This window comes from Salvia hispanica, chromosome 4 (assembly GCF_023119035.1).
Source record: "Salvia hispanica cultivar TCC Black 2014 chromosome 4, UniMelb_Shisp_WGS_1.0, whole genome shotgun sequence".
NCBI lineage: Eukaryota > Viridiplantae > Streptophyta > Magnoliopsida > Lamiales > Lamiaceae > Salvia > Salvia hispanica.
The window spans coordinates 32,719,904-32,737,045 of record NC_062968.1 but is presented as its reverse complement, the minus strand read 5'-3'; the positions used below and the strand labels follow the sequence as shown (position 1 = coordinate 32,737,045).

The 17,142-nt window shown below is 36.9% G+C and overlaps 3 protein-coding genes and 1 non-coding gene across 5 annotated transcripts; all 4 read right to left on the bottom strand.

The window, feature by feature from the left end:
* Positions 1-355: 355 nt before the first annotated feature.
* Positions 356-441, bottom strand: TRNAY-GUA. Its single transcript is given in 2 exon segments — positions 356-391; positions 405-441. It is a non-coding gene; the product is annotated as a tRNA-Tyr (tRNA).
* A 1,004-nt stretch (positions 442-1,445) lies between these two features.
* Positions 1,446-6,506, bottom strand: LOC125223459 (ascorbate transporter, chloroplastic-like). The gene is made up of 11 exons (XM_048126621.1): positions 6,257-6,506; positions 5,066-5,664; positions 4,764-4,871; positions 4,228-4,383; positions 3,373-3,588; positions 2,784-2,993; positions 2,467-2,604; positions 2,265-2,366; positions 2,118-2,183; positions 1,940-2,024; positions 1,446-1,860 (listed from the first exon to the last, which is right to left on the bottom strand). Exons 1-11 carry the CDS (start codon positions 6,309-6,311, stop codon positions 1,763-1,765), a joined length of 1,833 nt encoding a protein of 610 aa, XP_047982578.1. The 5' UTR covers positions 6,312-6,506; the 3' UTR covers positions 1,446-1,762.
* A 330-nt stretch (positions 6,507-6,836) lies between these two features.
* Positions 6,837-7,878, bottom strand: LOC125223756 (SKP1-like protein 7). 2 transcript variants are annotated; one of them, XM_048127044.1, is made up of 3 exons: positions 7,684-7,878; positions 7,465-7,611; positions 6,837-7,125 (listed from the first exon to the last, which is right to left on the bottom strand). In XM_048127044.1, the coding sequence occupies exons 1-3, from the start codon at positions 7,750-7,752 to the stop codon at positions 6,991-6,993; spliced, it is 351 nt and encodes a 116-aa protein (XP_047983001.1). In that variant the 5' UTR covers positions 7,753-7,878; the 3' UTR covers positions 6,837-6,990. The 2 variants fall into 2 exon arrangements, with proteins under 2 accessions (XP_047983001.1, XP_047983000.1); XM_048127043.1 differs by having other exon boundaries at positions 7,465-7,875.
* Positions 7,879-10,567: 2,689 nt separating this feature from the next.
* On the bottom strand, positions 10,568-13,504 carry LOC125222465 (probable glycerol-3-phosphate acyltransferase 8). The gene is made up of 2 exons (XM_048125101.1): positions 12,744-13,504; positions 10,568-11,575 (listed from the first exon to the last, which is right to left on the bottom strand). Exons 1-2 carry the CDS (start codon positions 13,374-13,376, stop codon positions 10,709-10,711), a joined length of 1,500 nt encoding a protein of 499 aa, XP_047981058.1. The 5' UTR covers positions 13,377-13,504; the 3' UTR covers positions 10,568-10,708.
* Between the last annotated feature and the right edge of the window lie 3,638 nt (positions 13,505-17,142).

The following is a 17,142-nucleotide window of genomic DNA, read 5'->3' as shown; positions in this document are numbered from 1 at the left end:
AAGTACTTTCAATAAACATACACTTATCTAATGCATTTCGAAAGTGTGAGCCATATTTAGGTAGCATTGTTGGGGTTGAATTCTGAATAGAGTAGCAATTGTTGTTCAGTCTTGGTTAAATGATTGAACTACAGTACTGGTATGTCACTGCAAAATTGAATTTCGAAAAGTCACTCTCACTCGCATCATCAAAGATTCAAAATTATTCCCTATTATGATTGAGATTGATTATAGAATGTAATTAAATTTGAATTGAAATATTGATTTTAGGGGACCCACCTATAACAATATCAGGTTAAAGTGATCATAAAATGTAACTAAATTTGATCAAGTTGAAGCTAAATAAAAACAAAAATCCGACCTGCCGGATTCGAACCAGCGACCTAAGGATTTCAGTAAACATTCTACAGTCCTCCGCTCTACCAACTGAGCTAAGGTCGGATGCTGTTAAAGCATCTCTCAAATTTTATTAAAAATATTCAAATTTTAATTGTTGATCATCATTGTCAACTGGGCCTTTCTAGTAGCTCTTGTCTGATTAATTGATTACTACCTTGGTGATGACAGATGACCTTGAAAAATGTGGCAGCTTATGTATGTGGACTTCCAATTCCATTACCAAACAATTGGAGTAATTCATAAACTCTAAAGTCAAACATACAGAAAAATATAAAGCCTACCCACCGAAGTCTAATTTTACTAGGTATACATAATTAATAAAGGTTTTATAAATTAATTCAGCGTGAGATGGTTTGTGACGTCTATCAATAGCTAGTGTTAATTTTATTGTATTTCATGGCTCAACTTTTAGATGATTTGTGAAACTAACTTGAACCTTAACAAATACTATATGAAAATAACCTTTTAACTTCCAAAAAAGTTAAAAAAATAGCTCAAATTTTAACAATACAAAAGAAATGGCCTAATTTTTTTTACAAAGTTGACACAAATATTTGAAAATAAAAATAAAATCCATTTGTTAGCAGCAAAGATGGAAAGGTTTGGTTGGAGCATGCTTAAGAGGTTATTATCCATTCCACCAAATGTCACAATATTGTAGACCTCTTTCATAGTTGCATCATCTCCATTTGTTCTACAAAAGGCAATTTTATCTTGTACTCAAGTGTTTTATAAAAGCTTACAATTTAAAATATGTTCAAGACCACTTTTACAATTTTTCATAAAAGGTTTAAACCATTTTTTTTTCTTTTAACTTCAGTCAATTTTATTACTTTCGTGAAAATTATGGCCTCCTTTCTATGTTCTAACGTTTAGGCCATTTTTACAAAGCTCACAATATCCATCTTTGAAAAAAGAGTGCAACCATCAACAAATCGAATCTCACATATAGCTTGTAAAATGCAATGGAATATTTCATGACAGAAACAGAAATTTGAACCAAAAAAATATCAATACATAATTAAGAGACAGTATTTCACAAAAAATAAAGGAATAGTTTTGATCTACTAAGAAAATAAATTCGATAATATGAGGTTTTCCAAGACATCTTACAAGTCAAAGGAAAAACAACCACTCTCTAGGGTCTGGTATAGGCCTTACTAATTTTAGCATATATTAGTAAACATGAAAGATATTTCACTTACCTGATACCAACATGCATGATCATCCCCAACAGCTAAACTGTCGATAGGGCTCGATGTCTAAAGAAGTCTGAAGATTCGATCCATCTCATTTCTTTGCGAGTTATGCGACCTCATATGATCCTTCCATGTCTTGTTGTACTGGTGTAGTAACATAAATATTAGTCCAGGATTTTCTCTCCAGTGGAGAACAAGTTCCACACTATTGTGCCCACAATGTACAGCACGACGGCCACTTTGAACACGTCATTCCAAGAACCTGTGAGAAGTATCAGTCGTAAAATTACTACTACTATAAAGGTGAGAAAATAAACTGGTGTGTATGGAATTTATAGTACCATGTTGAAGAATGTATCCGGTTGCAGCAGTCCCAAAGACACCAGCAAGTACGCCTGCAGTGTTAGATAATCCAAGCAGTACTCCCTGCAATGGAACAACATGACACTGTTTGAGCACCGGAGAGACGACCGGTTTAATGATTGTAAAACTTTACAGAGTAAGATGAGGAGTACTCACAGCATAACGCGGCCCGATATCTTGGTGATTGGAGTACAGACCAGATTGTGAGAATGCATCTGATCCCTGAGAAAGAAGAACGTGCATATATTATTGCTTCATTTGTTCTTTTAAGATCCATGAATGTGTAGAGAAAGTAACCGTAACCTGACTGCAAGCCATGCACAGCACTGCTAAGGCAGGTGTTTTTACGTTTCCAAGTTGGGTCAGAAAAAAAGCAGGGCCCAGGAACCCAATTGATTGCATTATCTGCAATGTGAAGAAGTGAAGAAGAGTCATACTCTTACACACCTGTTTGATTTCGAAAGCATGCGTCTGCCCTATAGTACACAGATGGCATGCTTCTTACCTTTCGAACTGTTGTAATTGAGAAGCCTCTGCTGATAAGGGTATCTGCAACCCAACCACCTATATTAGCGAACACAGCCATAGTGAGCCATGGAAGCACACAAAGCAATCCGGATTCCGTGAGGTTGAAATTCAAAACCTGCATATGGTAAACATGGAATTATCAAGTACAACTGCCTATTGAAGTGTATATGTAATGAATATCACATTTATACAATTAAAAAGTATCTAGCAATGAAGTCATATGTTACACTGGAGACAAACTGCATGAGCTGAATTTCTTTATTTACTAAAATAGCATTCAATAGCTAGGAATACCTGGTTATAGTAAGTCGGCATCCAGGTCAACAGAATAAACGTTCCCCAGTTATGACAGAAATGGGATATAATGAGAGCCCACACAGGAGCCTTAGACAAAATCTTCATCCATGGAATACTAGAGACTGGTTCTTTGGAAATGTTGCCTCCCACGATCAACTTCTTCTCCTCCAAACTTAGACTTGGATCTTCTTGAGGTGAACTGTAGGCCTAGAAAATAAGGAGAGCTGATAATTATTAGGAACAGCAGTAGAAAACGAAATATGTCAGTTAAGTACAGCACCAAACATAGTAAAACAATAAAAAGAATTAAAACTAAGGAGGAAGAGTATCAGTGCTTCTTTCGACTGCCCCAATGCAACTATAAGAAGCACGACTTTTTATTTACAAGAATTTCAACAGAAATAAGCTTGTATAAAAGAATATTGTAGAATATTATTAAGAGTGGGAGCTGCAAAGGGAGATTTAGTTTTTTTCCCATTGCAATTGACATTTTTTTTTTTGTTATTTCTTTCCACTCTTTTTTTTCAGGTTAAGGAAACAACAACCACCCTCACAGAAATCATTGCAGCAAAAACTAAAGCCTTACTTTGCTCAACCAAATTGCAAACCAGATACTTCCAAGGGAACCAAAAGAGTAGAAAACAGATGGCCAACCGAACTTGTGTATCAATGCAGGAGACGCTGCCAAGCCAGCAACTGAACCAAGATACATGCCACTGTACACTAGTGCAAGGGATCTGCTTCTTTCGGAAACAGGAATCCATCTTGATAGCAAATTATTCATGGCAGGCATAGCGACACCCTGATTAACAAAAAAAACATATTTTGGACATCATATCATGCTCCACCCATCAAATTCATCACTTTGCACAGTAGTGATGTGATTATAGTAAGCAGGCAACGATTTGGAAAAACTTAAGATAATATCTGCCGCCCGAAGCATGTCATACAATGGTTGATGTCATCCTTATGACCTTATCCATCCTATGTACAACTAGAACTAAATCAGTAGCCAATGTGAATCCAGCAATTTTAGGAACTATGAGAATTGTAATACCATTACGATAAAGTTCTTTCTAAACAGCAAATCATTTTGACCATTGTGCAACATCTTTTATGTGTTTACAGTGCATCAACTTAAGTAATTAAAGTGCAATCTGTGAGTAAAGAAAGAGCAGGAACTACAACCAAAATTATGACAAATTTAACATAAATACACTAGTCGCAGTCAACAGGTGATAAGTTGTAATTGCTATGACTTCACATCAGTACATACATTCCCAATTTTAAAGTTATGCTAAAACCAAAAAATATGCAGAAGAACAATATCTGAAAGTAAAATAATAGATATGATCTTTCGTATGCAGGAATACTTTAAATATAGGTATGTCTGTGTGTCCTTAAATTTTTTATTGAGTCAACGCATAACGCACAAGCTAACCTCACCAACTCCCATAAAAGCACGCGTTACAAGTAAGCAAGGCAGTCCAATTCTTGCAGCAATTGGGGTGAACATTGTTGCAATAGACCACCAAACAACTCCAAAACCGAGTACTAGCTTCCCACCAATTTTATCAGCCCATATGCCGCCAATGATCTAGTCAAAGAACATGTGAAGAAAAAAGAAGAGAATATAGCTGCTGCAGGATTGTCTCAAATGATGTCAGAGATTAGCTCAAGTCTTATTTATGCTGAGGATAAAATATGCTGAGAAACCACGGTTTCAGTTTATTCTTATCATTATTTTTGGAAGAAACCAAAAATGGTCAGAATATGAAACAGTAAATCTAGACAGTAAAATGGCATATTCTCTATTTAATATAACACCTTAAGATATCTAGACAGTAAATTTAAGTTTGCAGGAATGCAAGTATGCATCTGACCATTAGATAAATTTAGCTTCACAATAGCGTTGCTTTGTATATATAGTGAAGAATACGCCTTTTAAACAGGCGAAACAAATAATTAACAAAATACCTGAGTGAGCAGATAACCCCAGAAAAAAGAAGACTGAATTAGGCCAACTGTAGCACTGTTCCAATTGAATTCTTTTGACATAGGGAGTATTGCTATGCTCATATTCACCTAAAAACAAACAAACAAAAATGTCAGAGTAATCACTAAAATCTTTCTTATCTGGCTAGTATGAAAACTTACAAACTTAATCAATAACCACCTACTACTAATGTAAATTTGGACGAGAGAAAAATGCACACATAGTGGAGATAATCGGTGTAATATTGAGAAAAACAAATAGAAGAGATAATGATGAGCCTTACACGGTCCATATTGCACAACAGAAATGCAGCAAAGCAGAGGAGCACCATCACCCAACGCTTAGGGAACTGGCTCCCCCATGTTTTTGCTGGCTCCGCTCCTTCCGGTAAAGAAGCTTCACTTGCCCCCTCAGGTGATACTGGGGTCTCAAAGTCATGCTCTTCGGATTTGAATTCGGCCCGGGTCCTCATCACTGTTGTATGTTTTGATGGAGGCTTCTGGCCATAGCTAAAGCCGAGCTTATCCAACTTCCTTGTTTGAATCGAACCAGCATCAGAGTAAGCTGTTGAAAGACATGATTCATATGCTCCCCGGATTTTTACCCTTTTGTTCATGGACATAAGCTTATTGCTTGTCTGATGGGACATTATGAGAACAGGATCCAAGTTAAGATGAGACATCGCCTTTGATCTTGGGATTTCTCTGTTTGGTTTATCTCTAGCAGGAATGGATGAGTGATACACGTAACCAAATGAAAAGCTTGCCGACGGATGATAGTGCTTGCTGCAGGACATTTTCTTATGCACATACTGCACCGCACTGAGACTTGAGTCCTGACATCTTTGACGATCTGGTAGTGTTTCTCGATGATAAACTCGTCCTGTTGAAAACCAAAGGCAGGCATGCAACCATTACAATTAATGAGGACTAATTACAACCATACAGTTGAAACTGGTCCATATAGTTTGTATGGAATGGAAATTTATCCCTAACGGATGGCGATACGCCTCAAGACAATTGAGAGTGCCTTTACACTGCCATACATAAAATCAAAGCAAGCCTCATGTATGCGAATTGAGCTTTTTTGATTCCTTTCACAGTCAGAGAACTTGTGCAGATTTCTCGACTGGGGCAAACTTAAGCTCATCGTGAAAACATTGTATCAATATACCTAGGTCATTTCATACAGCTGAAACACTATATCAACTTTGCAATTTAATACACTAATGCTCACACAAGAAACTAAGTGAATGCCAGTTAAATCCTGTCGCCATTTCCACACATGAGTTCACAAAAGAACAATAGAGACTATAACCTCAAGCCTCGAGTTGGAAATCACGATGATGAATTACAGTCACACATTTCGCAATACTATTTCCGAGAAGATAAGCTCTCAACTACAGTGTCCATAATACAGAACAACAAATTATTGAAAACAGTAATGTCAATTTAGAAAATACGTAGATAATTACCAGAACCGACGAAATAGCCGAAATTCCGGTGCGAAACAACGGTGCTGATTGCCATTGCCAACGGAAAATTCTCTCGGGCACTAAGCGTTGTCGACTTATGCTGTCATGCCGCAGCTATAGATACCAATTCCTATAAAAATATCAAACTCGAGATTTTCTCTGACTAGATTGTGAATCTCTCTCTCTCAGTCTAAAAGTGGATAACACATGGAGCATTTGTTCTTCATTCACCAAATTTTTATTTTTCGTTAGCTACAAGAGGGCCGGAGGGTTACACGTATTCATTTTGCAATAATGAATAAACCCTTTTACTTATTGAATTGGGAAATTAATGCCAACGTCCGACGTGGCTAACCCAAACAAATCCATGTCATACTCAGAAATATTTTATCCTTAAACTTTATTCATATTATAATATCACAATCTCTATTCTATAACTCCTATTGTTGATTGTATCTTTTCAACTTTGATCTAAAACTCACATTTTTATTGATAATTCAACTCCAATTTCATTGTAATGTGATTGATAAGTCGTGGCAGCCCAAAAAACAAGGTGAAGAGCCGTTTGATAAATCGGAAGGAAATTAAAACTCACATTTTTATTGAAAATTAACTCCAATTTCATTCATACAAGGTAAAATCTGATTCTATAAGCAAAGATAAAGATAAAAGAAAAATCTAAAGCTAAAAGTAAACATAATTAATTCCAAATCAAGGTGGAGGAGATGAACATGTTAGTCGAGCCTAAAGTTGGAGATGAAGAGATTGTGAAGTTGATCCATGCTGCCAACACCCTTCTTCTTCGTCATGTCTGCTACACTCACCATTATTAGGCTGAAGAGATCCTTCACTCCCAGAAAGTGTGAAGCCTAAACCAAATTTATAAATCGATCAAGCCAAAATCAAATCGATTAAAATGAAACACCCTAAACACAAAAATTAGATGCACCAATCAGTTGAAAAGGGGTAAGAAATAATCATAATGAGAAACCAGTTATGAATGGATTCTATTCCCCTAAATTCTGCTCTGGCACCACTGTTTTATCGATTGTGGACTTTTTTTCAAAAATTTCAACTATCCACGCACTTACTTAAGAAATAATACTCAAACCCATCGCATATAAGTTAGGTCACAAACTCTGCAAATCGCAACTGATTGTTTGAATAAATAAGCAATGGAATTTACGAAGACGGGAGAGAAAACGAACCACGAGGAGATCGAGTAGGGTTTTCTCGTCGACGTTGACGAAGTGTCTGTCCCAGGCAGTGATTTCCTCATCACGCAAGCGATTAAGCTTGTGATCGATGTGTTTTCTGCAGTAATCGATTACTTTGGCGAGAATGTCGCCGGTAATCTGAGAAATAGGAAAAACGGCGTCACCGGCAGCCGGAAGAAAGGAGTGGATCGATCGGAACTCCGCGATTACCGTATCCTCCACCGGGAAAATATGACCGTCCGAACTCCTCAGTGAAGTCACTTTCTCTCTGTTCTCCATCTTTTCTCCTCTCTCTCTCAAATAAAGAAGATGCAGAAATTCAATGAAGCAAATTTATAGAGATGGAAATATATCTATTTGAAGTTTAATTCCTTCCTTGTATTGTCATGTAGTTATAGATATGTATGATATTATATTCACTAAGATTCTCTATGTTGGACGATATTTAGGTATTAATATTTCCATATTTACTTCAAGATTCTCTGTTTTGGCAGCTGGAATAATATTTTTATCTTCTCATTAGTCCTTAGATAACAAATATCTACTCTGTTTTGGCAGTTTGTAGTGTTTGACCTTAATGATTTCATTATCTGTTTCGGCTCATAAAATGCTACGCTCTGGATCCAAGATAATATGAACGTCTAAGCAATTTCGGTGGCCACGAAAGAACGCTAATAAATGTTACAAAGAGTATCTCCAAGGGCAGAGGTAAATATAAAGATAAACTAATATAACTATCATATTTATCTTTTTTCCGTAAAAAATCATTCTCCAAGGAGAGAGGTATATGAGAAGGTATTATACATTTTCCCATTTTGAAGAGGTATCTAAGGCTGTCAAAATGGATATCTGGTATTGGATACTCAATATCCGAACCCGAAAAAATCGGGTAATTGGATACCCGATACCCGATTTTTCGCGTTTCGAATCGGGATCGGGTATTGAGATTTTTGGAATATCGGATATCGGGTTACCCGATACCCGATCGGGTATACCCGAATTACCCGATTTATTTAATTCTTTTTTGTTTTTATAAATTATTTAGTTATTCTGATTTTTAAAATTTTAGAAAATTAAATGGTTAACTCATGACTGGATCTCAATCAGGGTTAGGATACCCCCAAAATCAAACGTAATTTTTACTATGTTAATGTGTTTTATGTTTATGTATATGCAGTAGTATATACTACATGGTGTATATATTAGGGTGTGTATGTTTAGGTATATACAGTACTCCGTGCCTCCATGGTGCATGTGCTACTGTGTCAGTGTTATTTGCTTATTTAGGATTGTGTATACAGTATTCATAGATTAGGTACAGTACATTGTTTTTTATGCATTTTATGCATTTCCAAATAGGATCATTAGCACGTAAAATACTACTCCATATAAGAGCATCCCGCCCTCCCAGCCGCCCCACTCGAGTACACTCTCCATTCGCGTAACCAAACGCGGGCTCAGATGTTACAGGTCTTCCGAGAGTGGAAGAACGCCACCGACCCCACGGAGAAGAGGTTTCTTTACGAGATGCTCGAGAGCATGCGTGCTGATTTAGAGATCGCGAGGTCACGGCTGGGGGGTTCCGACGTGGGCTCGAGATACCACGGGTGGCGGCAGCGGTGCGGAGACGGCGGCGGCGACGAGGAGGACGACGGCGACGGCGATGAGGAGTAGAGAGTGGCGGGGCTCGGGTGTTGAAGCCCTTTTTTTTTAAAAAAAATCATGTACTTTTTTTTTTAAATCTTTGTACTTTTTTTTTAATGGAATGGATTATTTTTCCCGTATATGTGTCGTAAATTTAATTCCGTATATCGCAATTTTAATTCCGTAAATGTAGTATATTTTGAATTATTTTTATTGCGGCTGGCCTATGGGCTGGCCTAAATCTGACGTGGCAGGTGGTTTTTTTAGTGTTGCTGACGTGGCAGATGAGAGAATGGCTGGCCTATGACTGGCCTATGGCTGGCCTAAGCACCATTGCGGATGCTCTAATAGTTCAGCTTTGTATAAAATAGAGCAGTACATTGTACTTTTCAATTATTAAAAAAATTCGAAATTGGGACTGGATACCCGATTTTTCGGGACTGGATACCCGAGTCGGGTATCCGGGTATCCGATTTCAGTTTCGGATCGGGTATCGGATATCGTTTTTTGGGAAAATTGGGATCGGGTACCCGAAATTTTCGGATCGGGTATCCACGGGTACCCGATTTGACAGCCCTAGAGGTATCTTTACCTCTCCATTACCATATTTGTCTTCTTTTCATGAAAACCCTTCTCCAAGGGGAAAAGTATTTGAGAAGGTATCAACACTTTATATTTTTTAATGCATTTTGTACTATTATTTTATTTTTAAAAAATAATTTACTTTTTAGAAGAATATATTTCACTTTTTAAGAAGGTAAATACATAATATACATTTTCTATATACCTTCTCCCCTTGGAAATGCTCTAATACTATCTATCAAATCGATTGCCAATGTAAATCCAAGCTATTTATGTCTTGGATAGTTATTTATATTAGGTGTGGTATAACACTTTGATTCGATAAATAGCAAAATGAGAATCAGATCACATGACTTTAGCACTTCATAGAATTTTCGAAAGTCCAATAGTGGTAGTATTTTTAAAAATGTTGGTCTCTCTCTGTAAAATTTTCCGTTTTCAACTATATAGGATAGTTGAGTCGTTCTGTTTTTTCAAAAATTATTCTCTTTTCTATTTTACTCTTTTTTTTCTTCATTTTACTTTATTCTCTTTTCTACGATATTTTATTATCTCTTCACTTACCTTTAACACTCATTTCTTATTCTTCGTGTTGAAAAGAAATGTCTCAACAAAGATGTCACGGAGGGAGTACAATTAATTTGAGTTTGTGTTGTGTACAGTACTAGTAGTCTTCTGTTTTTGAAATTGAGTAGAAACTCAAATTCCAGTGCAATTATTTATGGAGAAACAACATTTCATGTATGAAGTTCAACCAACAGGATCGATATAATACTCCTAGACTCCTAGTTATGAACTTTGGATGGTAGACAGAAACAATATAGGTTAAAAAACAAATTTATCCCAAACACAACACATCAAACCTATATATAGTTATGGCGAGGTAATATTATTAGATAATGTGAATAATATGAAGTTGCAGCAGTTTACAGAGAATAGTAAAGTAAAAGATGGATATCTAAAATAGCAAGGCATGCAACAACATCATCGAGCTGAAGCATCCATATGATCATTTCTTGGCATACATAGACTCCACCTTGCCATCATTCCCACCAAGCAGCAAATACTTATCCTTCCTAGTCAGCTGGGTACACTCAAACCCCAGTGCATCCGCCAATATCCTCTGCACATGGTTCGCCACCTCAATCGACGACTTCCCCCCGGCCTTGCACGTCATCTCCTCCGGCAGCCTCTCCAGGAACGTCACCTCGTACGTCGGCCTCGGGTTCATGAAGTAGAAGTACGCGTCCCAGAACTTGACCCCCCTCACCGTCGTCCCGTGGAACATGTTCTGCTTCAGGTTCACCGCCACCGGCACCACCCGGTCGCTCAGCTCCGCGAACAGCGCGCTGAACCGCAGCAGGTACGGCTCCCTGCACGTCGTCCCCTCGGGGCACACCACCAAGTCCCCCTTCTCCAGCAGCGCCTTGATCATCGCCGCGTCCGCCTCCCGGTCCCGCGTCAGGGCCACTGCCGGGATAGGGGACAGCAGCCTCGACAGCTTGCTCACGCTGTAGGTCACGCACGACACCTTGCGCCCCAGCGCGATCGCGATCACGATGGGGTCCAGGGCCGTGCGGTGGTTGCACACGTACAGGTTCCCCGGGGAGCTCGCGGGCGGCGGGTTGCCCTTGATCACTAGGTTGATCCCCAGCATTGGGTAGGTGTAGCGCACGATGCGCTCCGGGAGTGGTAGGTTGAAGTAGACACGAACGAGGGAGAGGGCGAACCCGAATGGCAGCCAAATGTAGGTCACCAGCGCGTTCAGGGGCGTCGGTCGCTCCACGAGACGGCCGTCGTGGAAGATCAGCCGGCTTTTCAGCTGTTCCACCGGCAACGGCTTCGCTGTTTTGCTCGGGTGCACCATGTACCCTTCCTGTTCACCATAACCATATTATCATAACTTGTACATTTTCTTAAATTTGACTTTACACAAATTTAATTGGAGGTGCAGAAGAGTATATTTGTCACAACTGACTCCAACTGTCCATTTGCTTGCAGTTGACAAAATATTACTCGCATTAAATTAGGCAGCTCCAAGTAATAAAGTTACACACATGCCTTGTTAAAACTTTGGGTTATTGACAGTCTGTAGAGTTTTAATGCTGTGGCCCCCTCTTTTAGGTCTCAAAGTCCAACTCACATTGCTACATTCTCAACCACTACATTTATTAGACTACTCAAATCTAATTAGTTGTGTGAAATTATTCTGTATTTACGAGTAAAAAGTATTCCCTCCCTCAGCTACTAATAGTATTGGACTGTTGATAGTGTGGCAATAAATCTTAACGTAAAATTAATAAATAAAAGAAAGAAATATTATTAGTTGAATGTGAATAAATTAGATAAAATAAAATAAAAAATTAATGATTATTGACGAAAAAATTAATATTTTTTCTAAAGCCACAAACTCCCACCTACTTATTTGTCATTATTGGATTATTATATGAGAACTTATGTAAAATTTAATGCTCGCTGAAACCAAAGAATCATATTGAAGAATTGGATAAGTAGATGACGGTGTAGAAAAGAGATTGCCACGGATCAAAAAATCATGTATGGCCCAATCAAGAAATATTTATCTTAAGCACTATCTAGCGAACCATTGATATCTAATTTAATAAACACTAATTTTCTCCTAATTTACCAAATTTTATATCTTCGATCCTCATATAATATTTGACGAGGCATACTTTTTGGCCCCACCAAAATCAATAGCCACATACGGATGAGGTCGTTCACCAACATTATTTCAGAATATAGTAGTATGATATTTGACCTATGAAATTTATTCTTAGGGCTGTGTACTATAGTTATTGAATTCTATCAAAATCGTTGGTGATTTTCGGTCCTTTGTTGCCTGTATCAACTAAGATCTTAGCTATGCAGTTTTTTTTAGATCAATCCAAAATATTGTTTAACTAATAAGATAATTACACAGAAAATCAACCGCAATAACCAAAAAACATTAAGAACGCACTCTCAAGTATTCACTCAAAATTAGAGCAAAAAAAGCAGAGGAAAAGGATAGATACGATACAAACCTTGCAAATGGACATGAAATCGTGGTCAGACTCCCGATCTCCGATTCCGATATCCGGCTTCTCCTCTCCGAACTCCCTCAGCACCCCCAATTTCTTCAATTTCCCGACCAAAACCCCCGGTTTCTTCACGAATCCAGTCGCCTTCCGCGTCTTCGGATCCACCTCAATCTCCGTCCCGATCACCTTATCTCCGCCCAAAAAGTCCTTCACGAACGGCTCCACCATGATCGTCGGATTCGCCGTGATTATCACTTTCCTCTGGCACTTCTCGAACACGGCGTAGCTCTCCGGCCTCACGTCTGTGGCGTAGAACCTCGGCAGCACGGCCCGCGCGGCCAGCTCGATGTCGCGCACCTTGAGCCCGGAGAAGGAGATGTAGATCAGCATCTGGATGGCGAGGGCTTCCGAAACGAAGACGTAGGCGACGGCGATGATCGGGAAGGCGAGGAGGAGGATCAGGCCGCGGAGGAGGCTGCCGGCCTCGATCGCCACCAGCATGAAGTAAGGGAAGGAGGAGCGGGAGATCAGGAGGGTTCCGTCGAGATCCGCCGCGATCGATTGGCGATTGGCGCCGGAGAGGTCGCATTTCTCGATCGACGGGAAGCGCGCCGCGGCGGCGGCGGTTTCTGCCATTCTCTCTCTCTATCAAAATCTCTGTGTGTGTGACTGTGTGTTTGTGTGTTGAGAAATTGAGAATGTGCTATTGCTATGTATGCAAATGCATGTATATTAATGAGTGAGTGTGTGTGTTGATGTGAATTTCTGGGGAGGGAAGTTGCGTTTTAAATGAGGCTGGCGCTCTGAAATCACATATGTGCCCTCCTATCGGTCGATGTACGTTAGATTGTGATTACTGATATTCTATCCGTCCCACTTTAGAAGTCCTGGTTGAGTTCAGCACGAGTTTTAAGAAATACAAAGAAAAGTTGTGAAAAAAAATAATGAAATGTGGGTCCTACTTTTATATATTAATTTTATAATAAAATGTGAGTGAAAAAAAGTTGAGTGGAATGTGGGGCCTATTAACAATTATGAAATATTCCAACCCAGACTCCTAAAGTGGGACGCCCAAAAATAATAAACCGAGACTCATAAAATGGGACGGAGGGATATTAATTTCACCCCCCTATAGAAGATGTTTTGAGTTTGTTTATTGATATTTTTTGATGCAATAGTATATTGAAATTTAGATCAACAAAGTTTTTAAAAGTTGTTATTATATGCTTGAAATAGTCCTACATTAAGTACAATTCAGTTGATTGGACTAAAGCTCTCTTAATTCATTACTTTTAGAAAGCGCTGCAATGTTTGGTGGCCAAAATTTATATATTTACAACCACATTTTATGTCTGTACCCCTCCACCTCCTCTAAGATCATTTTTAATTAAAACATAATTAGTTATTTAGACCAATCATAAACAAAGACAAAAATTTAGCATAACAACAATTATCATAACAATCATACTATACCTAATCCCATAATTTTAAATTTTTTTCTATAAATCTTTCAATCCAGTATATTTATTTAAATTGTGAAATTTATAAAATTATAAAGAGGGAACATCTTTATAAGTCCACGAACTTTGTCAAAGTATCATTTTAGGTCCGTAAATTTTGAAAATATCATTTTAGGTCCATCAACTATGGGTTAATATCATTTGAGGTCTTTTGAATTTTTTTGGGACGAAAATGCCCTTAAGACCTTCAAAGGTCAATTCGGACAATTCTTTCGCCAATCATCTTGCGTCAGAGACATAGAATCCAACAATTTTTAACGGCAAATTTTTATATTTAAATTCAATTTAAATTTTAATTGATCTCCATTTTAAAATTCATCTCCGAATGACAATCCAAATTAATAGCTATCTAATTTCAAAACAAATAAACTAAATAGAATTCACTCATCACCTATAGCAAGTTATTAAAATGCAGTTTAGATTGAAAAAATAAAATAAAATATCAAGTCCCTATTCACTATCATTAAATAATTAGTCATCTAATAGTTGAAAAACTAACACATATTTTTTATGGCATATTTTAATTATATTTAAATTCAATTTGGACGGTAACTGAATTAAATTAGAAAAAAAATTGTTGAACTCTAGGTCTTTGACGCAAGATGAGTAGCGAAAGAATTGTCCAAATTGTCATTTGAAGGCCTTAAGGGCATTTTCGTCCGGAAAAAGTTCAAAACACCTCAAATGATATTAACTTGTAGTTCACGGACCTAAAATGATATTTTCAAAGTTCACGGACCTAAAATGATACTTTGGCAAAGTTCGTGAACCTAAAAAGATGTTCCCTCAATTATAAATAATTAAATTTTGAAAATAATAGTATAAATAAAAATTATGACATATGATCGAATTCACAAACACCACCACGTTAGATAGATGTCATCAACGAGATACTAGCCCTTTCTTTGGATTCAACAATTCACCTTAAATTTGATAGTTGGCACCTACTAGCACATACTACTAATTCGTTGAAGATTGGTAAACACGGTTTATTTTGTAGTGATTGATGAAACTACAAAATGCAATAAATTTCATGAAAATGCAAGTCAACAATTATTTTTTTTCTCTGTGTTACATGAAAAAAATTTCATTTCTAGTACATACATTAAAAGTTAATGGTACCTAGCACTTGGGGGAGTTGTGCCGCTGCATACCAAGCACACATCTTTCAATTATGTCAGTATGTGATCCCTAGTCCAGTATATTAGGACCCTTTTAGAGCATATTTTATAATATCCTTTGCATAACCCATAAAATTAAAGATACCAAAAAAATATGGGAGGGTCATACAAGAAATCCATGGTCTACAAGAAACCTATTTTTTAATATAGAAAAAACATTTTTCAAATATATTTTAATGGTAAAAGTCACAAATTTTCTTTCTCTTGCCGCACTCAACCTACATGATCAGCTCAACTATTTTGGGGTTATTAACGTGTTTTGCCAATTAATCATGCGCTAATTCGCGCATTTAGGTGCCCCACCAAAGAGTAAAGCCTAACTTCATCAACCCCTCTTTATCCATTCAATACGTATCAAAACTTTTTTTTTAAACAATCAATTGTGAAAATGGTACCGGTCTGTAATTTAATTAAAATTTAAGTTAAATAAATTTTATGATTATGCAATAGTGATTATCCAGAATTTTTATTTGAAAGGGCAACAAATAATTATATAACACATCGCGTCAAAGCATTTGTTGTGACATTGTCGTCGATTGTCCACCGTCAAACAACATAGCCCAACAATGACTTTCTTTACCACGGTTTCCTTCTTTTCCTCTCTCACCCTTTGTCTAATTCCCTCTCGTCTCTTTCAAACCACTTTTTATTGTAGGAATTAGTGGATTAATAGACTATGAAGTATGAATATTTGATGATATATGGATTGTAGATATTATACTTTTGAATTAAAGTCAAAGATGGATTTGATTGATAATAGTAAATGATCAACAATTTTACAATGCTATTAAAAATTTTGAGAATATAATTATATCCCTTGCTCTAGGTATGACTAGTAGGCTAGTATACAATTGCTATGATATTTAGTTACATAAATCACTCGTAATAGTAAAATTAAATTATGGTGTCACATTATTGGCCTAAAACAGTAGTCCTTTTGTGAAATCTCCAATAACTAGACAGTGTCAATTGTCACCTAAATAAAATTGAATAAAATGGATTGATCCATCTCCATTGAACCTACCCTACTAATTTAATGCATGAATGGATATATAGATGCATATGTACCACACAAAGAATTTCTTTTTTTGCACAATTTTTGTGTACCATGGTAATAGAGTATTTTTTTTAGTGATGCATTTATAAATATTTTCTCAAAAATAAATAGCGTTGTGTTGTTAATGTTCTGTTACTCTATACTAACGACAAATTAACAATATCTACTAGAGAAAAATAAATTGCTAATGTATTTCTACATGAAGTTGACAGTTTATCTGTTTAATTAAGTACCCAAAATATGTATTTGAAGTTTGGATGTTTTTTTACATGTGAAAGATGAGGTTGAGTTATGACTAATATCCAACCATTCTCCAACCAAGTTTGAGATAGCATTAATTGAATAGAGGCTTATTGTAGTTTCATAAACATTAATATTGCACCTACTTTAATCTAATTTCAGTTGGTAAGGTGACTATCATAGATAATGTGGATATACAGAAAAATTCGGTTCCACATCACAAGTCGCAAGCTACGAATTTAATATGTTGAAATCGAAATATATTTTGTATGTGTGTCTAGTAAAAAGTTTATTAGTATAAATTAATTGAGATGGACATAACGAAATTGTAGGCTATTGGCAACATAATATACATTATTATTAATTACTTGGTCATATGGCTGACTTAATAGATAAAATGAAAT